The sequence below is a fragment of the Vulpes lagopus genome, chromosome 1 (genome assembly GCF_018345385.1).
Source record: "Vulpes lagopus strain Blue_001 chromosome 1, ASM1834538v1, whole genome shotgun sequence".
NCBI lineage: Eukaryota > Metazoa > Chordata > Mammalia > Carnivora > Canidae > Vulpes > Vulpes lagopus.
The window spans coordinates 125,236,314-125,262,605 of record NC_054824.1 but is presented as its reverse complement, the minus strand read 5'-3'; the positions used below and the strand labels follow the sequence as shown (position 1 = coordinate 125,262,605).

At 37.7% G+C, this 26,292-nt stretch overlaps 1 protein-coding gene across 1 annotated transcript in view; it reads left to right on the top strand.

Moving 5' to 3' along the window:
• CDH2 (cadherin 2) overlaps positions 1-26,292 on the top strand; it is a 214,133-nt gene that overhangs the window by 155,859 nt on the left and 31,982 nt on the right. Inside the window, exons 6-14 of the mRNA XM_041732067.1 lie at positions 3,632-3,776; positions 6,414-6,586; positions 14,668-14,805; positions 15,475-15,660; positions 17,953-18,206; positions 19,704-19,846; positions 23,440-23,673; positions 23,968-24,201; positions 26,129-26,268. Of these exons, the coding sequence (XP_041588001.1) occupies positions 3,632-3,776; positions 6,414-6,586; positions 14,668-14,805; positions 15,475-15,660; positions 17,953-18,206; positions 19,704-19,846; positions 23,440-23,673; positions 23,968-24,201; positions 26,129-26,268 (1,647 nt within the window). The remainder of the gene's footprint in view (positions 1-3,631; positions 3,777-6,413; positions 6,587-14,667; positions 14,806-15,474; positions 15,661-17,952; positions 18,207-19,703; positions 19,847-23,439; positions 23,674-23,967; positions 24,202-26,128; positions 26,269-26,292) is intronic.

The following is a 26,292-nucleotide window of genomic DNA, read 5'->3' as shown; positions in this document are numbered from 1 at the left end:
TTTCCTGGAACAAGATTTCAATAATTTTTTCATGAATTTAATATAGAAATCTAAGTTGGTCTTTATTACTTCTCCAATTTCTGCATGAATAACTAAAACTTGTAAGGAAATTATCATTTTTAAACAATATGTGTGCATTATGAAAACTTAAAAAATAATACAGTACCAATAAGAAAATAACAATTATTTGTAATCTCAGTACATAAAACCAACTTGTTTCTTTCTCTTTTTTTTTTAACACTTTGGTGATACTCTGTAAGATGTTTTTCTTTGCATAAATTCATAAATGTATTTTTTTGAGGTTGGCATCATCCCCTGAAACCAACTTTTGTCACTTTTGCAATCACAAGATTTAATATCTTTCCATGTCAGTAATTATTTATTTATATTATCATTTTTGATTGCTTTAAATTATTTTGTTGAATGAATGTAGTGTAATTTTAAATAATTACTTATGGGTAGATATTTGGGTAATTTAGTTTTTTTGTTTTATTTTGCAACTATAATGTGGCAGTTTTTTCCTGTACATTTGCTCATTTTATACTCTTTGAATAAAGTCCTAAAATTGGAAATATTTTGATAAATATAGTGAAATTGTTCTCTAGAATGGTTGTATTATGTTAAACTACCTGTTCATTGTATAGGAGATAAACTTTCTCCACACCATTATCGATTCCAAGTATTATTTATTTATTTCACTATTATTTGCAAAGAAATGATAATGCTTTCATTGCCTAAGTTGAGTATCTAATCAAAGTAAATTCCCTATTCCTGTTCTCTGTTGAATTTTGGGTTTTTTTAGAGGTTGGAGGATGGGGAGAGGGAGAGAGAGAATCCCAAGTAGATTCCTGCTCAGAGGGGAGCTCAACACAGGGCTCTGTCTCAGGACCCTCAGATCATGATGTGAACTGTAATCAAGAGTTGGATGCTTAACCTATTGAGCTGCCCAGGTGTCCCTCCTTCTGTTGAAATTTCTTTTGGCTTGTTTACCTTTTGTTCTCACTGTTAAGAACCTCTTATCTATTAGGGATGTTAATATTTAATTTGTCACGTATTTTCCTCTTTTTCTTGTTTTTAAACTTTGTTAATAATTTTTACCCTATAGTTCTTGCATTGTAAAATTATTTTTTTCAGTTTTATACAGTCTGGTTTTAGAGATAGTTATAAAGGCCATCTCTACTCCAAGATGCTAATCTCTCCAATTTTATCTGTTGTATTTATCTATTTGCATCTATATTTTTAACTTCTGTGGAGTTTGTTTTACTAAAGTGAGAGAGGTATATAGATACACTTTGTTTTTCCTTTGTAGATAGCCATTTGTCCCATGTATTGAATTAGTATTCCCAGTGGTTTATCATCTATACTTATTCATTCAAGACTTTTTATTCCACGTGCATGTGTTTGTTTTTAGACTCTTATTTTGCACAATAACATATTTGTTGAATTTTTGCACTTGTAAAAACTGTTTAAATTATTAAAGTTTTGAAAATTGTTAAAATATTGGTATGTTGTAGAGCAAGACTCCTGTAGAACTAAACAGATGAATAAGCATTTTCAAGGGGGGCCTGGCTGACTCACTGGGTGGAGCATGCAACTCTTGATCTCATGGTTTTGAGTTCAAGCCCCATACTAGAGCTTAAAAAAGTAAAATGAAAGTTATTCTAGGGGATCCCTGGGTGGCTCAGCAGTTTAGTGCCTGCCTTCGGCCCAGGGTGTGATCCTGGAGACCCAGGTTCGAGTCCCACATCAGGCTCTCTCCATGGAGCCTGCTTCTCCCTCTGCCTGTGTCTCTGCCTCTCTCTGTCTCTCATGAATAAGAAAAAAAAAAAAATGTTAAAAAAAATGAAAGAAAGCCCTATTCTAGGGTAGAGTAAAAAAAAAAAAAGTTATTCTAAAAAAAAGGGAGGTGGCACCTAGCTGGCTCAGTCTGTAGAGCAGCCAGCTTTGATTTCAGGGTCATGAGTTCAAGCCCTACGTTGGGTATAAAAATAAAAAAATAAATAAAACTATTTTCTCTCTTGAGTACTATTCAACACTCCTTTCTTCCAAAGGCTTTGATCATTTCATCCACCAGGTTTTTTTTTAATCCTTCGGAAACATGTAATGCCAGTGCTTTTTATATTGTTCTAAAGCATAAAGAGAGAGGTAAAACTTTCAAACCTTTCATAAAAACAAAATTTCATTGATAGGGAAATTCTATAAAGATAACACATGATAGACCAGTGTCTAGACTGCTCTCGAATTTATGAATATAAATATCAATACAAATTTTCTAAATTCTTCTTTGTATGAATTCTTATTATCTGAACTCCTGTGGCTAAAACCAGGAAATAAATATCTTCAGGTCAATTTTTGGGTGAACTCTTACTGCCAGCACTTAAAAGAGTGATACTCATAAAATATAAAATCAATTACAGAATTGCAAGGATGTTTCAGTATTAAGAATCTATTAATACATAATATATTAAATAAGTGAAGGAATAAAGGATTGGTTTATAGCTGTTGAAAGGCAATCATAAAATTTAAATCGTTTCATGTGTTAAATAACCTCTAAATTCAAAAAGAGGGGATGATATGGTGATGCTTCTTTAACTTGATGAAGCATATCCAAGAGAAACCAACAGCCAGCATCATATTTAACTGGAAAACCACAGAAGCATTCCCATTAAAAAGAAGCAATTCAGCGGAACACTACCCAGCTATTGAAAAGAATGTAATGGATCTCTATGCGCTGGATTAAAAGAGTTTGACGATACTCTGCGAAGAATAGCTGAGTGACTATATTTATTTAAAAAGAAAAAAATAATAAATTTTTTTAGAATACCTATGGAACTGAGAACTCAAGCTTGGAAGAGGAACAACTGTCTTATATATTCACACACTTTCAATATTTATGAGTGACTTTTACGATTTAAAACAAACAAACAAAAAAAACCACCTAGTGTCCAAATTCCCTATGCACACTTAGTTCTATGTTCTCTTCTTTTCTCTTAATCTCTACAATTATTCTGTGCCAGAACATTTTTAATTACCATAACTCCTATGTATGGATTTCACAAAAGGATTTGGGAACCGGACAGAACTGGCTTTAGGTATGGGCTCTGTCAAGAGACAGCAAAGTTACTTAGCTTTTCTGAACCTCAATGTCTTTGCCTTCAAGTGCTTTTATCATTTTTGCCTCATTCTTTTGTATAAGGATCAAATGAGTTAAAATCCATAAATCTTTGAGTATAATGCCTAGCAGATAGTAAACATTGGCTTACTACTACTGTATCTATCCTAATCACATGAAGTTTGGCTCACTTAAAATTTTTTTAAAGACTTTGTTTATTCATTTTGGTGGGGGGGAGGTGAGGAGCAGTAGGAGAGAGAGAATCTGAAGAAGACTCCATGCTCAGACAGGAGCCTGACAAGGGGCTTTTAACCCAGGACCTTGAGATCATGACCTGAGCCGAAATCAAGAGTCAGCTGCTGAACAGACTGAGCCACCAGGCACCCCCTGACTAACTTAAATTTTGATGAAGAGTAGCTTTTACTGTTTCTCTGTTCATAGCATGGTGATTGTATATTTTATCTTCTCACTTGAGACATAAATCTTTTAAATAGTTTTGTTTTCTAATTACTTTTGCAGTTGAGGGCACATGCTGTGGATATTAATGGAAATCAAGTGGAGAACCCTATAGACATTGTCATCAATGTTATTGATATGAACGATAACAGACCAGAGTTCTTACACCAGGTTTGGAACGGGACAGTTCCTGAGGGGTCAAAGCCCGGTAAGTTTGAACATAATAGTTCAGAGATTGAGGAAACATGTTATAATTCAGTACCAGTTATAAACAAGAGAAAAAGAAATCATGTGAGCTTCTTCATGTCATTTGCTTTCATGCGAAATGATTTTAGGGAAAAAAGGGAAGAGGGGAAAGAAAACGATGGAAGAGAGAAAAGAGAAAAATATCACTTCCTCATTTTGAAAAAATATACACTACGATATCTGATTCTATATTATAGGATCTATGGGGTCCTTCCATGCTACTGTGTTTGATAAATCCGAGTGGCAAAATGTGAGCACCAGAAGACCAGGGGCTTTCTGTTCATACAGTCCAGATTGTAGCCTATTAGTTCAAGCAGCAAGTAAACCTCAGTTAGAGAGTCTGAAAGGTACTTGGTGTTCCTGAGACCAGGCAGTGAAGAAAGCCAAAAGCAGAGAGGGGGCTTGGAGACAGCGGTAGTCACACTGGATATTTACTTCAGGATGACCCAGATGTCTTCTGCAGCCCACACTTCCAAACTTGTGTCATGGCAAGTGTCCTAGGCTGGAAACAGGAGTTGCCAAAGCCTCTCACCATTATGCACTGATGTTTGACTAAGATTTTAGACTCTTGTACTGAAAGCTCAGTAGACTTTAGAAGAGCAAGGCTAGGAAGGCCAATTTAGTTTGAAAAACTAGTGGACAAGAAAACTAGTTGGTAGAGAGATGGGAAAACAAGAGAGTGTTTCACCAGCCTTCCTGAGATAATTTGGTGTTTAGAGAGGTGTAATTAGCTATATTATTATTATTATTATTGATGTAATTAGCTATATTATTATTATTATTATTAGTTTATATTTAAGAGCCTCGACATTTAAAATAGTGTTACATATTACCTTTGTCTCCTATACCAGTTTATACCTGTAGCTCCTTTATGCATATGCCAATTTATAGATGCACTGCATATGCCTTAATTGGTACTTTGTTTTTGGTCTAAATGTGCTTGTCTCTATCCTCAGAAAGGAAGTTAGGGGTAAGGGTGAGCTCCAGTGGAGCTGGAGTAGGGAGGGCAGGGCTGTGCTGGAAGTTCATCCATGGGTGGCTCCTGCGGAGTCACATTCCAGAGTAGCTTTCTTTGGTATTTTAAAATACAAAAAAGTAAAAGAGTATTAAACATATCCCTACTAAAACATAAGTCTTATACACATATTTTAAAGATAAAGACTTTTTTATATGGGGAATTTTTTGTTGTTTTTTAAAAATATTTTATTTGCTCCTCTGTTGTTTCTAACTTTATTAAAAGTACTGCTTCACAAAAATTGTCGAAAATAAACCATTAGAGATGTACTTATTATGCATTTGATTGTGAATTTCCTTTAAAGCCTCCCATAAATAAAAGACTCAATGTTCATAAGAACTAAAGACATACCATGCATATATTTACTGTAGTTGTTCTGTAAGATTGAGTTAAACTGCATTGTAATCAATATTTTGATTCAATATTCTGGAATATATTTTTTGTTTTAACCATTCATTTGTTCATTCAGCAAACATTTACGGAGTTATGCTGTGTGCCAGGCACTGTTCTGACACTGTTGGTATAGCAATGATATGCTATTTCCTGTCCTATGGAGTTTACATTCCAGTAGGAGAGAAAAAAGCCAAGGAACAAGCAAATACACAATGAAGTTTTTTGAAAAAATGATATGGGTTGTAGAGTGGGCATATAATCAAAAGTGTCTTGCTTAAAGGGACAAACTCTGAAAAGAGATTTGAATATATTCAGTGTGATCAAGCCTTCGTGAATTCTGGGGCAAAATCGTAGTATGGAGAGGTTCTAAAGTAGAACTGAGCTTAGAGCACTTATGAAGAAGGTAAGTTAGAGATGGAAAATTTTATATTCTAGTTCTTACAAATATCCCACAGAACAAACCTTTCTAAATAGTAACTACTTTTCTACTTCTAAATTGCACAGTTTGTGTAGCTAGTTTGAACTATTTGATTCTAATGCTTTGTAGATTTCCTTTCCAAAACATCTAATAAATTGGAAGTCCCTGAGTTTGTTACAAGGCTCTTGTAATCTCCTAGGAAATAATGAACCACAATGCCAAACCTCTATTCAATGTACCAAAACAGGAATGCATGGAGTGATTCTTTATGACCTGAGTAAATGGAGTGTGCATCGTTATGCACACAGCTTACTTTCAGAAAGTGACTTAGGCATTGAGGAGAATCATGCTCAGCATGTCATTTTCGATATTGTTGTATAACAGAGGAAAATATGGCAAGGCGAAAGTATCAGTGGCCATAGAATATGTTGCTTATGGCATCTATATTATTATTTGCATTTTATATATATAAAGGTCTGAAGTGATCCTTTCTTAGAGTTGCAGAGTGAACTCATCTTTTAAGTCATAGAAAAAATGACTCTTTACAGATGTATACATTTTTAATAATTTTCCTTTCAAGTATCTAAACCATATTTTATATTTTTTTAAAGTGAGTACTATTCTTATCAGTAGTATTTTTAATTAAATCTAAATGACTACATGTTTGTTTTGAAATTAAGATTGATCAGAAAGGCAAATATACCTTTTAGGTATATTGAGGAGACCCTGAAGTGCAGGGTGACCCATTCATTTTTCATGTGTACTGTGTCTAGGAACATACGTGATGACGGTCACTGCTATTGATGCCGATGATCCAAACGCCCTAAACGGGATGTTGAGGTACAGAATCCTGTCCCAGGCTCCAAGCACCCCTTCGCCCAACATGTTTACAATCAACAATGAGACTGGTGATATTATCACAGTGGCAGCTGGACTTGATAGAGAAGTAAGCCAACCAAAAACTACTTGAATTTGTTTTTAATCTTAAAGGTACAAGGTATCACATGCAGTTTATCTCTGGGTAATAATACATCAGCAGTATTATTCAATGTCCATTTTTTAAAGAAACCTCATTGTAATTTTTTCTACCAAACTTCAGATTGGTTAAATGATGTGTGCATACTGGATAAATCATTGCTGGTCCATGTAATATTTAGTGTGTAATTGACTAAGTTAATTAGATACATCTGGTATCTAATTTTTTAAATTCTTGGCATTTTCTCAGTTTTCCCTTACATTCAGAGGTTTTTATGAGGAATTAAATTAAAAACCATGCCCAAATTAATATTTACTTATTGATTTTTAGGGTGAGGGTGGGTAGGGGCAGAGGGAGAGAGAGCCTGAAGCAGATTCTGCTTCAAGCTTCGTCCATCCCATGACCCTGAGATCATGACCTGAGCCAAAACCAAGAGTTGAATGCTCAACTGACTGCACCACCCAGGCACCCCATCAGTCCTGTTTTTAATAGACTACAAATAACGTTCATGCTGAGGTATTTTGTAGCCTCTCTGGATAGCCTGGTTTAGTAAAAGGAGTTTATCCTCTTAGTTAGAAGTTAACCCTTAACTCTAAGATTAACTTACTTATTAACAAGTTTGAACACCAGCAGTGGCATTAGTTCTACTGACAAGCCTTATAGTTATAAATGGAGAAAAACAGACTTCTGGCATAATTTTTGTTGAAAAGGCATAAAATGTTGACAGCATTGAAATACCATGTAGGGTCACAGTCTGAGAGGGGATGGGTATTTCGGGTAATTCCAAATGTTCATCTCACTGTAACAGACCTCACCCACAGTCCTCTTACCCACCTCTGTTTTATTCATGTGATTCCTTCTACCAGGAATGCCTTGCCACTTTTTCTTGATCTTAAACCTTCCATTTTTTCATGTTTCAATTTAAGCCCCACTTACAGTCTTCCCTGAAATCTGCCCTCATGAATCCTTTACAGCCTTTCTCTAGTCTATTCTGACCAGTTTCTTCCATTTTCTTAAGAGATTCTTAAGATCATTATTGACCACCAGTAATCATTGTGTGAGTGAATTATCATAGTGCTAACTCATAGACATTTGTGTTTTGTGACACATAGTGCTAACTCATAGACATTTGTGACATTTGTGTCAAATTTCTGACTGAGTCAGCCTTTATAGTAATGAGACCTCAGATTATGTATGTCAAAAGGAAACATTATACCTACCGTAATAAATATTATTGACAAGGATTTTAAGACTTGGTTTTAATGATGCTTTATTTTCCTTAGTAGCATTCACTTGAGTTGGATCGAAGAAAACATTACTATTGCAATTAATTATATATGCAAGATAGTGCTAGAAGCACTTTAATAAAGTACTATGAACAAATCAAAATTACTTTATTCACAACTGACCTGAGCAGAGAGCCTTACTTAGGAGTTAGATGTATGCCTATTACATCCTACCTGTTAACTTCTGGGTGTCACCGATTTTTTTTTTTCCAGGAATTGGAAGATAGTTGAAATTTAATGTTTGCAGTAGTACCTTTAGTTCAGTAAAGGGACATGTATATCTTTTCACCTCTTCCACTACTGTATGAAGTGCAGTTCTTAAATGCCAGTAAGCTCAGCATGTGTGCATATTTTGTTTGAGAATAGGTGGTATTTTTTAATATTCTCTCTTGAGTTCCAGGTTGCTCACATACTGGGTAGGTATATAGCTCATCCCCCAATATGAATATTTCTCTTTCATTCACACACTTGTTGTGAGATACAGAAATAGGGCTTCATCTTGTTGGCACACAGCAGTGTTCTTACAGCAGTGAGTCTGGCTGTTTTATGACAAGAAAGAGGAATGCATCGAGAATTAAAGATAGTTTTATGAAAGCAGACTGGCCGTATTTAAAAACTAGAGCGACTGCATTTAGTTTAGAGAATGAAAGCCTGAAGTCGTACCTTAATCAAGGTTAAGTTTATTTTGCAGTGGACCAAAGCTGCCGTGCCCCAACCCCAATGAAATGAATGTGGAAATGGATTAGAAATGATAGAATCATGTGTGAGAAATAGCTTCTTGACAGTGAAATTATTAAATACAACAATGAGTTAGTAAGGAAAATTATGGAAAAACCTTCCTTTTCTGAAAGTCATTTAATGGAAAAAAAATGTATCTATCTTGGATGGTTTATGGTAATTCTGCCTGAGGCCAGGGATAAATTACTCTGACTTTTTCAGGCCTCATGCAGGCCTGAGGTTCTTTTATTTCTATTAGAATTCACCGTTTTCTTTCTGTCAAAAGTAGTTTCAGTTGTCGTCCTCCCAGGATATATGACACCTACAAGTGATTGAACACCTAATCATTGAAATGCTTACTGAGATTCAGTTTTTGATTTTGCTTAATCTGTAGGTTTAGAAAAATATCAGTTCTTCAGGTTTTCCAAGCCTAAAGTGAGCGGTACTTACCAGATATGCCAAGCTTCAGTGTTTTATCTCCATCCGACTTCTTGTTGTATTCCTTGGCGGCACCTATTCCTGGCACTTTCTTCTTTACACTCTTTTCTCTTTATGTCCATCTCCAGCCCTTTCCAGATAAGACTACTGATGACTCACCCTTTGGTTCAGCAGGTGTTGATCCTGGGACTCCCTCTGATGGGCTATTTGACCTTCAGTGTATAAACCTGAAACCTTTGTTCCCACATCTGTTAATGGGGATAAAAATACTGCCTCCCTCATGGGATGGTTGTAGGGGTTATGTTACACAAGGTATAAAGCATTCAGCATTGTGCCCCCATAAATATTAGCTATTGTTCCCCATCCCTCCACCCCCACCCCTCTCACCATCTAATAAATCCAGCCTCAGCATCTACTGTGTGAGCCCTATTACTTTGGCTCCTTGGCATCATTTTCTCATGGCAAAGAAAGAATTATACTTCCTGTTTTCCAAGCCTAGTGATCCTTTCAGTTATGCTCCTAGCTCCATGTTCTCCTATGTTCCACTGTGTTGGTCTTCCCTTCTCTTCTAAAACCCTTCTAAAACCCCACGAGTATCTTTATGAATCCTAAACATATTGAGTCTCCCCTATGGCAGAATGACTCTCCGGGACCCATCGGATGATGTCAGAGCTCTTCAACATGGCACTCCAAACCCTCTATGATATTCATCCCAAAGCCTTCTTTGGTCTGACCTCCTGGGATTCCTTGCCTCCTGTTGAGGAGCAAATGATGTCCAGCACTCATACAACAACTACAAGCAATTCCTTGTACAAATCTTCTGTTTCCTTTCCCATCTCTGTAGAGCAGGGTGATCTTCAGTCTTTGAGAGCTAGTCCTCAACCCCTCCCTGGGCACCTCTAGTGGCCTCTGCATTCCCTGAGATGGGGGCAAAGACTGTGTTACATAGACATTATAGCTGCCTTTTTTTCGTGATCTCAATATTTGGTGAGGCTGATGTGCTCCTTTTTACCCTGAATAGGAACCCTGAAGAAATGTTCACCTTACATGACTTTTCTCTTTTTCAACACCGTACTCCTCGAAAGGGCAGCCCACACTCATGCTCAGCTCCCCCTCCTTCCTCATCTTGGTATTTGGCTTTCTGCCTGCCTACCCCACTCAAGATGCACCCTTATCATGCATCTTTTCTCACTCTCTAGGTGACCACTAATACAATGGGGCAATTAACAGTACAGACTCTGGACTCTGAGAGACCTGGGTTTAAATCTTGTCTCTGCTTCTTCTGGCTGGGTGTCGGTGGCAAGCTTCCTTGCCTCCCTAAGGCTTGGTTTCCTTATCTAGAACATGAGGGTTAAAAATAATCTAACTTCCTTATAGAATTATTGTGAGGACTGAGTAAGATAATATATAGTGGTAGGCAGTGTGCCTGGCACAGAGTTAGTGCTCAATCTCAAAAAACGAGGTACTTAGAATAATGGCAGTATTAAGTAAGCATTCAAAAAATATTTCGGACTCCAGCCATAGAAGCTAGATTTCACAGGCAAAGGAACTGGGGCTTAGCATGTAAGAATTTGAACAGGGTCACAAACCTGCACTAATCTTCTAAATTCTCATGATATTACTGCCTAATTGTCCATCCCCTAACCCAATACATCCAAAAGCAATCTATCATCTCCCTTAATCGTGATTCCTGATCAGTTTCCTATTTCATGTGACCAGTGCCACCTCCCCAGTCTCCCAAGATGACAGTCTCCTTGCCTTTATGATGCACTGCCATCCATCCAGTGATAAATTTAGTTATCAAGTTCCGCTCATTTTACCTCCAAAATGTCTCTTGCATTCATTCCTCCCTCCAGACTTTCAGGACTGGTTTGGATGCTCCTGCTGAGGTCCCTGCATATCACTCCTTCTGACTCTTACTACAGATGCTTTGTACATTGCTCCTGTGAACCAGTAATATCTGCTTCCATCACTTAAGGATATCAAGACCATCTCTGGGGTCATTCCTTATTTTATCCAAGGAAATACTTACATCGCCTGACATATAGTAGACATTCATTAAATGTGTGCCAAACTGAGAGAATGACTGAATGCTCTCAGTTCTTCGTTCACTCATATCATTTTAGTTCAGTGTTTCAAAGGGGTGGTGCACAGGTATGATGATTTTAATGGGTACATGTAGGGAAACCTCTAGAGAAAACTGGAGATCCCAAGTCTTCAGATGCTGCTCCATCAAGTAGAGACTGCCAGAGTACAAGGATTATATTGTGTTTATTTTTACAGTTATATTTATGGCAGGTGATGCTGGTTTTCCATTTATGGCACTTTTACAATGAATTAAGTTTTCTAAAAGGGAGTGAATGTCAAGATAAATGTTAAGTGAGTCATGGTATAGAAATATGAGGATATGGCAGCATTGGGAAGATGGTGTATGAATCACTGTAGTTTGGGAAATTGAGCTAGTAGTTTATACTCCCAGTGTTCAATCCAATGAATAAATAAGAGCCATCAGGTAAATAAGATGGTTTTTCCCAAACCTGGAATGATTTTTATAATGTAAGGTAAGGCCCAGGATTTTTTATCCATTTAACCCATCCAGCCACCAAGTCAAAAGCATTCATCACTTGTATCCTCCCTGTCAGGCATTAGGCTGTATACTTGTGGCACAAACAGTGACAAAACAGGGTCCTGAGGAGGGGCATGTGTACATGTGTACATAAGCAGGAGGACAGACCTATGGATTGAAAACAGCCATATAAACTAGAAACAGTAGTAGAGGTGTATCCTGTACCGTCCAGCAGCTCTGCTCCAGGAAAGGAAATCATCTCCGAAGTCATCTCTGAGGCGGTTTTACAGTTACATGTTTGCTAGCGTCAGGATGAAGGAAAGGATCTTGGAGCTGGGTTTCTCAACCTTGGATAAATCTTTTTGTGAGGGCATGTCTTGTGTATCATAGGGATTTAGCAGCCACTCTGACCTCTATGGCCATCTGTTAAATGTCAGTAGCAACCCCCAATTGGGACAACCAAAAATGTCCCCAGAATGGCCAGAAGTCGGGTGGTGGGGCGGGGTGGGGGTGGGGGGTTGCAAAATTACCTCAGTTGAGAACCAGCATTCTAGCATGAGGGAAATACGAAATGCAGTGGTGTAGGATCACAAAAGGCATTTGAAAGTAAATACAAAAAGCTCAAGGTGTAGGGTTAAGTGGGTGAAAGATGATATGTAGCAAGTCACAAGGAAGGAAGGATTGGTAGCAAACAGAAGAGTTGAGATTTTACCCACCTAGAATAGGAAGAAAACATTTTTTTTTTTAAAGCAAAGTCCTCTTGATCAGATATGCAACTAAGGATGGGAAGTCAAATTCCTATGGAATCTAAATGTCAGTCATTCAGAACCAGATGCCCAGGGACTAAATTAGGCAAGAAGCCCTAAATAGTTTGGTTGTCTAAAACAGGCTGGCATGTCTTCCTTACTAAATGTAAGAACATTTTACCAACCAAGCATTTGAAAGTGGAGATAATATTATTTACCAGGTCGGCATTGTTTTTTTTAACTTGAAAAGACATTATATTTTAGAAATAACAGTGTTCTTTTGTAACCTAAAGATTCTAAGAGTAACTCGAAGCAGTAGGAAATTTCACATATTAGCTACTGATCCCAAGATTTCATTTCAGTGGAAAATTGTATACATTATGCTTCTATAATTTTAAAGTAGACATTATAATTTAAAAAGCAGACATTAACAAAGAGTTATATTTCCATACAATGTCTGTGTGAGTTTACCTTTCTTAACAATAACAACAAAAAACCCTCTTCCTTTATTTTGAGAAAATACTCATCTGCTTCTGCAAATAGCTAACAGAAATGGCATTTCAAAGGCATAACAAAATTTTATTTTCATGATTTTCAGCTGGGAAGCTGAATGCCCTACAAAATTCTCTCACTAACCATGAGAATATTAAGCTGCAATGACACTTGATTGGGAAAGGAAATCATTGAGAAATATTTTAGCCTACGTAAGCATTATGGTGAGGTGTTATGGGTTAAGAAATATTTAAATGGCTTGATAGCACTATTCCCTTTCTTTCTTTTTTTTTAAACTCTAGTAGGTGTGATACTTTCTTTTTTAGGAAGACAAATAAATAATTGCTTGAGTTTGGCATTTGGGTGGACAGAGACTTAAAATCAAATGTGTGGGTTTGGCTTGTTCTCCTACCCGTTTCTTCTCCCTTGCCCTTCCCACTAACAACTAAATCAAAAGCTACAGTTTGTGTCTGTTCTAGCCAAGCTCCAGAAATCCCTTCAGAATGGCCATTCATAATGTTAGCTATATTTAGAATCAGGGAAAACTGTACTTTGCGGTGACAGTTTATTTTTGTATGAAGAAGTGAGTTTTGTTGTTCAGAATGTTTTAACATTTATAGAGAAGATCTATATTTTTTATCTGTGCCAATTTCCACAGAGATTTCAAATGACTTTAGAAAATCATTTTGGTTAGGTTATCCTCATATAAAGTGTATTTGTCAGCGAGTGCTATAGACTTTGCAGACAGTCTCAAGATACTCTCTTAGATACAGTGCAACTTAATTTGGCTCCCCTTTTAAAAATTCAGTTTGAATGGGGTCCCTAAGTGTCTCAGTCCGTTGGGTGTTCGACTCTTGGTTTTGGCTCAGGTCGTGATCTCAGGATCATGAGATCAAGCCCCTGCATCAAGCTCCGTGCTTGGCTCAGTCTGCTTGAGATCCTCTCCCTCTTCCTCTCCCTCCCCTTCTGTCCCCCCCCCCCCTTTCTCTCTCAAATAAATAAATTTTTTAAGAACTTCAATTTGCAATTTAAAAGCAGTGGTACCTATTTGGTAATAACTTTCTATATGCAGATGTAGCTATGTCCCTCATAGGTATGTGGGCACAATGAGTGTTAGGCCAAAGTGGCAATCTGTTGAGTATGCAACTATTAAGTACCACTGTGTTCCTTAGTTATGACTGAGGACATAAACATAAATCGCTTTAATTAGGCTTTAACTTAAGAATGTATCTCACCTATATAGTTGTGAATAGTATGTACTAATGGGAAGTAGGAGAAAATACTCTATCAACCCTGTTATAATGGAGAGACCATATATGAGAATATATTAGAAGAAAATATACTCTGTAAAATAATGTATATGAAAAAAATATATATACACACACACACACACTATCAGGATTTTTCATTGTCTTTAATATTCTCTAAACTGGGTAGAAACTAACATATGAGAAAGTAAACACAAACCGAGTGACTCAAATACTTGATCACAATGTTGTGAAGTTCAGGTGAAAGGAGAAGGTTGAGACCAGATGGAAGTTTCAGCTTCTCTGTGAATTTCACACATGTGCAAATGCGATCTTTCCCGCAAGTAGAGGTGAAAATATACAGTCGTATCTCCCTAGACAGGAACCAGACCTGTGCTTCTCAAGTTAAAGTCAGCTTCACTTGGGAAATTTCAAGAATGTTAATCGGAATGAAAGATGCCGTGCTTCCTGTGTGTAATAAACAGCTATTTACAAAACAACTGCTGTGTCTTCTTGAAGAATTGGTTTCATCTAAGGCATTATCTTTTTGTCTTTTTAGAAAGTGCAACAGTATACATTAATAATTCAAGCTACAGACATGGAAGGCAATCCTACATACGGCCTTTCAAACACCGCTACGGCTGTCATCACGGTGACAGACGTCAATGACAATCCTCCAGAGTTTACTGCCATGACAGTAAGTACAGACTGTCACTCACAGAACTTCAGTCTGTGGTCCATCACTGAGAAGTTTTGTCATGAATAATAAATGCATTAAATAGAGGTGGAACTTGCTTAACCTAATTATAGACTGGCTACTCACTCAGAGGTTTCCTCATTTTTGAATGAGGCACCTAAGTAATTTGTTTCCTCCTAGTCTCCAAGTCCACTGATGAAGTTGTTAAAATATGCTACCAGGAAGAAATGGCCTAAAAATACTTTGTGCTGTTAAAACAAAATATTTGTAAATATTTTCAGGCTCATGAAATTGAATGGATACTACATGACTGATTTATGCAACTTTGTGAAGCATTTAAATATTATCTCTTGAGGAGAATTCTCTCCCTCAGATGAGTCCTTTTTCTCCAACTCTACATTAATCACTCATATACTCACAAATGGACATTAATTTTAATATTAATGAAACTGTAACATCTTTTGGGAGAAATTTTGACTGCTAAGAAAAGTTATAGTATTTTTAAAGTTAAACATAAATGCTGTGATTACCTGCATTACTGATTTCCTCATTTAATGTGGGTAATAAAGATTTAATGGGGCAATAAAATCAGGGCTGTGTGGGCCTCAAGACACCCTGTCCTTCACCGATCCACGTCACTCCTCTGACTGAGGTTTGTTTTTCTTGTAGTTCTATGGCGAAGTCCCTGAAAACAGGGTAGATGTCATAGTAGCTAATCTAACTGTGACTGACAAGGATCAGCCCCACACGCTGGCCTGGAATGCCGCGTACAGGATCAGCGGCGGGGATCCTACAGGGCGGTTTGCCATTCAGACGGACCCGAACAGCAATGACGGCTTAGTCACCGTAGTCAAAGTAAGTGCCACTTGGGCCTCCGATCTCTCCAACAGGCACTCTGCATTAACCGTGCTCCCTAGCCCATAGTTTACTTTTGAATCTTAAGAGTTTCTTTTCTTTAAAACATCTTTAAATCTTTAGATTTTGAGGAGTCATACTTGTTTTATGTTTTTGCTTTTATTTTTGTTTTTTTTTTTTTTTTATATAGTTTACTTTGAGGCTAGATTGAGACTAACAGATATTCTCACATTGTCCCTGAAATATGATTGTGTTTAAATCATTCTGGACAATTTTAACATTCTGAAGACAAGACTGTCCTCCACAATGTTAACTGGCAGTGTAGTGAGATGTGTTGTTGATATAGCACATCCTGAAGTATTGATCACCAGTTGATGGCTTTTAGGAAGGATGCCCCACACCTGCTACTCCTCAAGGTACTTTTGAATATTGACTCAGAGCACAAACCAGAAAATATCACAAAAGTAAAATGGAATGAGTAAAGACGAGGAGGGCCTACAGTTTGAAAACGTTGTGAATATATACTCCTGTTTTTTAATGCTATATTCAAGCTTTTAGGAAATTAGTTCTAATCTTTAATTGTCTAAAGCAAAACAAAAGCAACACAGAGTGCTGGAAGCAAGGGGATGTTGACTTCCCGTGTAAGAAATACATAGCTCTCATCATTGTAAAGTGCCTTAATATGAACATACCTTCCTTCGAGCCCCCAGTGAAGACATTTGATTCCTTGCTTCCCATCCCAGCACGGTTGATTTCTAAGTGAACCCAAATGGGGCCATGCATAGAAAGGTGCTCTGGGATGTCAGCTGCCTAGAATTTTATATCTGTGTGAGTAAAATGAGAATTTTCCCCAGGAGGTGGGTGCTGGATATTTCTCCATACGAAGAGCTAAGTGACCAAGAAGCATACCCCAGGCCCTGACCATCTGTGTTCGAATCCCAGCTCTGCTTTCAGTAGTGGTGTGAACTCGGCAAGTTGCCGAACCTCACTGAGCCTCGGGTTCCTCATGCAGAAAGTAGGGAGGATAATAATACCTAGGTCTTAGCATCATTCTGAGGGATGAATACATGCATTTAAGGACAGAATTGCCCATGCCACTTAGCATAAATAAATGTTATGTCATGGACTTTTCATGTAGCTAATGAAATTAGTCAAAGAATTCTATCTTTCTGGCTTCTATACTGTCCTGTTTAAAGTAATTGAGATGGGGAAGTTGAATTGGTGGTTTTAGAGTGCGAGAAGAAAAAAGTAGGTGTTTGAAGGTTTTGAGGCAGTGGTCTAGGGTAGAAAATTGGATGCTGTTCGTGCTAACAATGTGGCTTTCTCATTAGCTTCGCTCTTAATCCATCTGACACCACCTATGATGGCATGAGAGCTCTCCAAGCTCTGTTTTGCAAATTCTTATGGCACAGTGATGTCTATCTGCACCTCCACTAGAGGGAGATCAGGGGAAATCAAGAGTGAGATGAAATTCCAGTCTGATCACTTCCTCCTGATAACTTTTCTCTTTACAGTAAGAGCCAATGGAACTGTGGAAGTTAATATTTACATTATGGGTTATTTGTGCATTGCCTTTATCTAGAGTGTTGTTCTCAGATTTGGGATTTTTACAGACCAGTAGAACACTTAAAAAATTGTTTTGGGAGACAGCCAGAGTTTTAGTTTGCTATTTGTAAGGGAAAAACAAAAACAAGAGAAAAGCCCCTTCCACCTACAAATGCTTTTATTTTTCATAAGTGTGTGTGTACATGTCTGTAATTAAAATGTGTTCCAAATTATGAATGTTACTTTTAAGTAGAATTAACTTTTTGCTTTATGAAAAAATTGGATTTTTTAAGTTGGAGCTTTGTGCAAAGTTCTCCTGCATGAGGAGTGGTCTTGATACCAATGTTTGAGAGTATAATCTAGACATTTTCAGGTTCTCACTTGACCTCAGGTTGTTTAGTATTTTTGGTTAACGATGCTGTTTTTAAGAATAATCAAGTTTTAGATGTAGCTGAATGAATGCAATCAGTGCAATAGTAATACACATTATTACACGTGTAGGAACGTGAACCTAAATCTTGGAAATACCCAAGATTTTCAAATATCTTACACAAACAGGCTCAATTGTGATAAATATTTCAATCATTGACCATGCTAATGCATGCTTCCAAGACATTTGAGAGGAACCTATGGTGTAGTGAATGAAAAATTAATGTTTTGGAAATAGAGTTGAAAAGAAGAATAAACTGCAGAATGCAAATATACTTATTTCCTACAAAACATATGGTTTCCTTTTCTTTTCCCCAGCCAATTGACTTTGAAACAAATAGGATGTTTGTCCTCACTGTTGCTGCTGAAAATCAAGTGCCATTAGCCAAGGGTATCCAGCACCCTCCTCAGTCAACGGCAACTGTGTCTGTCACAGTCATTGATGTGAATGAAAACCCTTATTTTGCCCCAAATCCCAAGATCATTCGCCAAGAAGAAGGCCTTCATGCTGGGACCATGTTGACAACGTTCACTGCTCAGGACCCAGATCGATATATGCAGCAAAATATTAGGTATCAAATGCCATGTGTAGCATTTTAAAAAATATACTCTATGTTTTATGCTGTGCACAAAATGTATTTACCATTTGAATGAGAAATTTGAACTGGAACTGAAACTACTCATTACAGAATTCTTTTTAATTCCTTGATGAAGCTTCCTATCAGTAAATAGATCAATGAGCATATTAGATAGGAAATAGAACAATGGACCCACTCATGTATTATTTGAAGAAAAAAAATGTTCCCTGCCTCTTTTTCTTCTGCCTCCTTTTATCTTTTTATATTTCATAATAATTTAGCCAGTGCTATGATACCAAACATTGCAAAAGTTTTCACTTCGAGTAAATGGGGGACTCTCAGAAGCAGTAACATTGATCTCTTCTCCACACATCAGGAAAAAAAAAGAAAACTCATGCCAAAAACAAGATATAAGAGCTAATTATTTTTGCCTTTTACCTGCATGGTAGTTATAGGACTTATAAAACATATCTGTAAAGATTTCCAACCTCAGGAAAATCTAATTTATCCTTCCTGATGAAGGAGTAGACCATTGGCAGAGCATACCCCATATGACTATTATCCATTGCTGGTGATGATAATTTTTTAAATTAGCTCATATTTTATTTAACTTCTTTCAGAACTGCTGCTAACACATAATTGCAAAAAAAAAAAAACATAATTGCATATCTTGTGCATTTCTCTACCTTGATATCAAGATAGATAAATATCTAATTAATAGGCATATTGAACTCCTACAACCTTTTTCCTTTCAAAACATAGGATATTTTTTCCAATCTGTATATTGGTTATCTGAGCTTGAAAAGCTTACCGTCCATCCAGAATAAAAAGGAGTTGAAGCTGGTAAACCTACTGATGCATCCAAATATACTTTATATGGATGGTGGGACTTTCTTTGGAGAGTGTAGTTCTGAGGTTTGGCCCAGTGTGGGAGGTTCTGGTAGGAATAGGTATATAGGGATCTCCTCATTATGATCTCATCTCCACCATGATAAGTTGGTTGTTTTGAGTGTGTTCCATGATTAAAAAAAAAAAAAAAAAAAAAGATTCAACTTCTGTTTATAATGTCACTTAAGTCTTATACATTAGGGCTACCATTTACTGAGAAGGAATAGTTGAACTATTTTATCGGCATTATTGCTATCCACTCAACTAGGCAAGAACTTAAACAGAGGTATCTGTCAGTAATCTAAAGCAGGGAGACTGGGCGCCCAGTCTTTCCCCTCACACTCCTATTTGATGTTCCCTGAATGCCTGCTCATATGCAACCTTTATGTGCCTCTCTAAACCACTGTCGCCAAAACAAAACAAAACAAAAACACACCACAACTGCCATAGAAATACTTCTCTGTGTTTATTCTGTATTTTCAACCATCATCTACAAAAAACACAAATTAGTGAGCTGGTGACATTTGGAATTAAACCTATAAAAAATGCTTTATTTTTAAATATATCAAAAAATTTAAACTTACTAATGCTTTCATTTTGTAGATACACAAAATTATCTGATCCTGCCAATTGGCTAAAAATAGATCCTGTGAACGGGCAAATAACAACAATTGCCGTTTTGGACAGAGAATCACCAAATGTGAAAAACAACATATATAATGCTACTTTCCTTGCTTCTGACAATGGTACGTAATCAAATATGGTCATTGTATTACCGCGTATGTCATTAAAGACAGTAGAGCCTGAACACGAATGCATCATCGGGAAGTGAGGTTTTCTCCCAAACTCAATTGTCTAGAAAACTGACCTTTATTAAGCTAAGGCCCATATGTCTATTTTCCATTTCCACTGGTGTTCTCACATATACCCTGTCTTCTGTAATGAATGTTCCCAATGTCCGTACAACCTCCATGATAGCCTCCTGTTGTGACAACAAACCTCTATAGTTCTTCTGCTCTCCTGCACATTGACAGCTCATTACTGCAAGATGAGTCTAGCCTTGTGCCTCCGTGGCCCAGACACTGGTTTTTGAGGTGATCTTTTTATATTTCCTATGACCAGTCTATTTGCTGACATCAGTTGGTCTGTCTCTAGCATTTTTTTCTCTTAGTAATTCGCTGCCTCTAGTCTGCCATGGATTGGAGACTCCTAATTTCATCATAAACTGAGATAAGTGAGTACACAAGCTTTTGTGTGTTAGTTTGGGCACATAGAGTCTAGCAGCTTTTTTTTCTTTTCTGGGCCTCTTCAGGATTCTAAATGATTGAGATTAATAGATCGCTGTTGTTGTCATCATCTTCTTCTTTCTTCTTCTTCTTCTTCTTCTTCTTCTTCTTCTTCTTCTTCTTCTTTTTCTTCTTCTTCTTCTTCTTCTTCTTTTCCTCCTCCTCCTCCTCCTCATCCTTCTTTTTAGTTATAAGACAAAAATGACTTCTGTAAACCTAGTTATGGATTTGTTTTGCTTTGTCAGCCCTCAGTATGACATGCATTTAAAGAGTACAAGGTCTGGGATCCCTGGGTGGCGCAGTGGTTTGGCGCCTGCCTTTGGCCCAGGGCGCGATCCTGGAGACCCAGGATCGAATCCCACGTCGGGCTCCCGGTGCATGGAGCCTGCTTCTCCCTCTGCCTGTGTCTCTGCCTCTCTCTCTCTCTCTCTCTCTCTCTGTGTGTGTGTGTGTGTGACTATCATAAATAAATAGAAATTTTAAAAAAATTAAAAAAAAAAACATTAACTTAAAAAAAAAAAAAGAGTACAAGGTCTAAAGGTGTGCCTGACCACCTGGATCCGGACTCCAGCTCTACTACTTTCTAACTGTGGGATTGGCAATGAGATTTTCAATATGCCTGCTTCCTTCTTCTCTTAAATAGGGAAAATGGGGGATCCCTGGGTGGCTCAGCGGTTTGGCGCTTGCCTTTGGCCCAGAGTGTGATCCTGGAGTCCCGGGATCAAGTCCCGCATCAGGCTCCCGGCATGAAGCCTGCTTCTCCCTCAGCCTGTGTCTCTGCCTCTCTCTCTCTCTTTCTCTATCTATAATAAATAAATAAAATCTTTTTAAAAAAATAGGGAAGATGGCAGCAGTACCTAACTCATAGAGTACTGGGTAAGAAAAAGTGGCTGGTACACAAGAAGATTTTAAAATGGTGCCTGACATTAACACTCAAATAAATATTTGTTATGTGTTGATAGTTTCAAATCTGAATCACAACCATATTTGAACATCATTTAGTGCTAGACTATCAACGTTAGCATCTAATAAAACTAGCAGGCTACAAAGTGGTGTTCAAGATGAGCAGTTTGAAAAGTTTTGCCTGTTGACATTTTTGATAAGAACAGTTTCAGTGGACCTTTCTGAATCCTACCTAAGAAGAAGCAGTGAGAAAACGACCTATCATAAGTCTACATGATGACTGGATCAAAGCAATATTTTTTATCCTTTCTAATGTCAGACCTACTGTTCAAATATTTAGAGTAGAATCATAGTAGGGGCAGCGTCTGCCATTGCACATCAAAGCACAGCATTCGTGTCTGTGTTATATTCTCGCTGCGTGTAAGTGGTAGCTTTCCTCTATGGTGGAACTTAAAGCAATATATCTTGCACCATTAGGTTGAGATTTAAAGGGCTATAAAATTATACATATGAATGTTGGTTGTGAGTTACAACCAGATTTGTCATTCACCAAGGTGTATTTTTTCCTAATTGAAAAGGTGTTTGAGATGAGAGACAAGTGAGTGGTTACATTTGTATAGCCGTGATGCTTTGCAAATGCACTTGACTTTAAATCAGGGCTGGATGCAGAGCCCCCATTCTGCTCTTTAATGGTGGGGCAAGCTCTTATATTCTCTGTGCCTTTGTTTCATTATTGATAAGTTGTTTTTGTGGCTTACCTATTCTTTAAAGTTGTTATGACAGTCAAATAATATTACATGTGATAATGAGTGTGAAAGTTCTTCAGACTATGGAGTATCACAGAGCTCTTGGTGCTATACTCATTTTTAGAATATTGTTCGCAGCCATCTCACCCCCGTCTTTTATTCTCCATGCTCTCAGAATTGTCTGTGTTCATCAGACAGATCCAGAGATATTTCTCTTTGTCTCCTCCCCAGCAGGTATATGTGTGCATGTTCCTAGTTGCATGTTTTTGGGCAGGTCACTTAAACCTCTGGTTCTCAGATTTATTATTTTAACATTTTTTATATTTCTATCCTATTCTATTTATATAATGTCTATTATATCATTAAATAAAATAACTGTCATTGTATGCATATAATAATACAATATGAAAAAAATATATAATATAACAGAGGCCAAATTACCAGATCAAATTATCATAAAAAGTAGTAGAGAGTGATTTTTTTTAAAGATTTTACCCATTTATTCATGAGAGAGACAGAGAGAGAAGCAGAGACATAGGCAGAGGGAGAAGCAGGCTCCCTGCGGGAAGCCTGATGCAGGACTGGATCCCCAGACCCCAGGATCACGCCCTGAGCTGAAGGCAGATGCTCAACCACTGAGCCACCCAGGCATTCCAGTACAGACCATTTTTAGGGGTGAATGAGAATGGATTTGGGGTCAGACAGACCCATTCTTAGTAGCAACTCCACCACTTACAAGAGTTTGTGACCATGAACAGAGCCTTAGGTTCCTCATCTGTTTAAATCTACGTCTATAGGATTACAATGAAATAATGTATATAGAGCAACCTAATTCTTGGTCAGGCAAGTAGTTGGTTGATCAATAAATTCTATTTCTCTTCTGCATGGAATTCCTTCCCAAGATGAAGTCTGTGGGTCTGTGTTACCTGTCTGTAGACTGGTTGAATGTTTCATAGCTGTGTTTGAGCTTTAAAAGCATACTCACGCTCTTTCATGCATACGTCTTGGTTCTCCATCAAAAGAGTAGAGTGCACAAGGTCATGAGTCCTATGTTCTGCTTCTTTTGTATTCCCCACAGTGGCTAGAGGAGCGTGGTATGCACAAGGCCCAGAGTCATGGGCAGCAAGGGCAGGGAAAGTGCAGAATCGCACTCTGCAGGGACAGGTATTATCACAGAGCTCAGGTGGGCACACCCACAGCAGCGGCTCAGGGTCATCTTAGAAAAGGAAGCAAGAAGCGGCCTTGTTGGAGAAAGTCTGCCAGATGCTATGGCGACCAGATTTTTTTCCAAGGTGTTATGCAATGATAAGGGCAAGCAGGCTAGAAGCTTTGAGAATTTCACCATAATTGAGACTTGTGGGAAAGAATTGTTCAGCATTGGTTTCTGATTTGTCTCCTTTTAAGGAATCCCCCCTATGAGTGGAACAGGAACGCTGCAGATCTATTTACTTGATATTAATGACAATGCCCCTCAAGTGTTACCTCAAGAGGCAGAGACTTGTGAAACTCCAGACCCCAATTCAATTAACATCACAGCACTTGATTATGACATCGATCCAAATGCTGGACCATTTGCTTTTGATCTTCCTTTGTCTCCAGTGACTATTAAGAGAAATTGGACCATCACTCGGCTTAATGGTAAGAACAGGTTAATTATTTGGCTATATGTGCAGCTGCGAGGTTTTGAAGCCTGATATGAAAAGTTAATTTTAGGTCCTTTATAATCTTCTCATTAAATATATTTTAAAAGCTACTTAAAATTAAATAAGATATTAAACGGTTTTACAGCTAAAAAAAAAATCTTCACAATGCAGCCCAGTTGTTCTCCTTGATATATACCATGAAGTCATAAATATATCTAGAAAGATGTTGCATGTTTTTTTATCACATGATATATTAACTATCTACTGTATTTTTTCCCTTTTGGTATAGGCGATTTTGCTCAGCTTAATTTGAAGATAAAATTTCTTGAAGCTGGAATTTATGAAGTTCCAATCATAATCACAGATTCGGGTAATCCCCCCAAATCAAATATTTCCATCCTTCGTGTGAAGGTTTGCCAGTGCGACTCCAATGGGGACTGCACAGATGTGGATAGAATTGTGGGCGCAGGGCTTGGCACAGGTGCCATTATTGCCATCCTCCTGTGCATCATCATCCTGCTCAGTAAGTATTAGCATTGACTCTTGGCGTTTAATTCTCTATCCTAGGACGTTTAGCAAAGTAACTTTTTGTGGTTGCCTTTTAACATAATCGAACAGCTCCCCTCCATCTCTGAGCGTGTTCTTGCCAAACATATATGGGACAGTCAAATCCACTGTAGAGCGAGAAAAATCCCCGAGCACTGTTCCGAGCGCTTTGTTTGCGGCAAACCCAGCCAGCGCACCTCTCCCGTGACCCGTTACTGTTTTCAATGCTGATGGCTTGGTGAGCTTTCATAGAAAATGTTAGACAGTCCTAAGTGTGAGCGCTTAGCTTATGATTTGAGTATGAGTAATGGCACTTAGTTGATGATTTAGGAAAATAAGTATATTGCTTTCCTTAGCTTGCCTTCATATAAAGCACAGTCAGCAGCCAACTCTAGTCATGCAGGGATCAAGGTATTTGTTTCTGAAGGGCTAGGTAAAATAGTGAGAGACTGAACTTCATAGAGCACGTTTGATAATAGAAATGATTGCATAGCTCAATAAATTGTCTGTCTTTAGAGCAAGTCTAGATTAAGAAATTGCTCCTTTTTCAGATACTTTGCCATCTTTGGTTCAATGGAATGCAAGAAATTAACCACTGGAAAGTACTTTAGGAGCCACTTCTAAGCATGCAGGTTAAAAGGATAAATTGCCTGGGCTCTGTGTTTTATTGTTAAATAGCAGCAGGACTTAGTTTATTGTGAGATCCTGCTATGCACCAATCACTTTCTTGAAAATGTTGGCCATTTCTTTTATGTTTTCTCCATTTACAAGTGTTCTGGTAATTTAGAATTCTGTCCCTTTATTCTAAGCAATTACTATAGAAGCCTGGGCATTTTTTACTTCCTGTGTGGAGACTACTTTGACTATAATTTGAAACCTGCATGCTATACTAATAATCCACTTGCTAGATTTAGCCCTGGAACAATAGCAAATGAGATCATGTATCTGGCTTTAAAAGGAGGATATTTACTTTTATGGCCAATAATAAAAATGTGCTCAAATAGGAGTCATTAAATCTCTTGCTTCAGGATGTAAACTGATATCCTCAGGTTTTAGAGAGAATGAACACTCCTAGATGTGCACTTAGGGATATGTTTCAATTCGAACTAAAATGTGGCATATATGCCAACCTTATCAAGAAAGACTTAGATATGATGGATTGTGGCATGAAGAAGTGACTGCAGCATTTTGCAGGAAAATGAATTGATGCTGATTTTAACATCAACCCTCTGGAAAATTCATGGTGCCAGACCTGGCTCAAAAGTGTATAGCATGAAAGCCTAATGTTATTTCAATGCTCAAAATGAATCCCGTCGGCTTCTTACCTGAAACATGCATTTTAATAGAGGGAATGCAGAATAGTGCAATAGAAAAACACCAGCCTTTGGGAGTCAAAAATCCTCAAGACCCTATTGCTGGTCCAATTCCAATTTACTCCTCGAGTCGTCCTGGCAAGCACCTACCTTGGGGTAGAGGAATACTGTTCTGATGTGGAGAGCTCATGATGGCTGACACACCTCAGTCAGATAGCAGTTACAGAACAAGTAACAATTGACTTACTATGTTTGTGGGCTTAGAATTTAAAGACCATTATATTAGGAGTATCCCATCCTCCAATAAGCCAAAGTCAGAGGTAAATGATAAAATTGAGGATGGACATTGAGCCAGTGAGTCCACAGGGCACCAGGTTCTGGAACCCAGGGTTTCAGCCTCCATGTCCAGTGCTCCAGGCCAGCTTGGTGTTCTATCTTTTCATAGCAGGCCAGAAAGAGCTAACAGACTGGAAGGTGCCTTACAAGCTCTTGACCTATATAAGTATGTTTTTAGTGTTAAAAGCTGTGATTGGGAAGGTCATATTTTTAAAATTATGACACTATGGGTTTTTTTTTTCTTTTTCTACTCAGTCCTTGTTCTGATGTTTGTGGTATGGATGAAACGCCGAGATAAAGAACGCCAGGCCAAGCAACTTTTAATTGATCCAGAAGATGATGTAAGAGATAATATTTTAAAATATGATGAAGAAGGTGGAGGAGAAGAAGACCAGGTGAGCTATATTTTAAACCTTTAA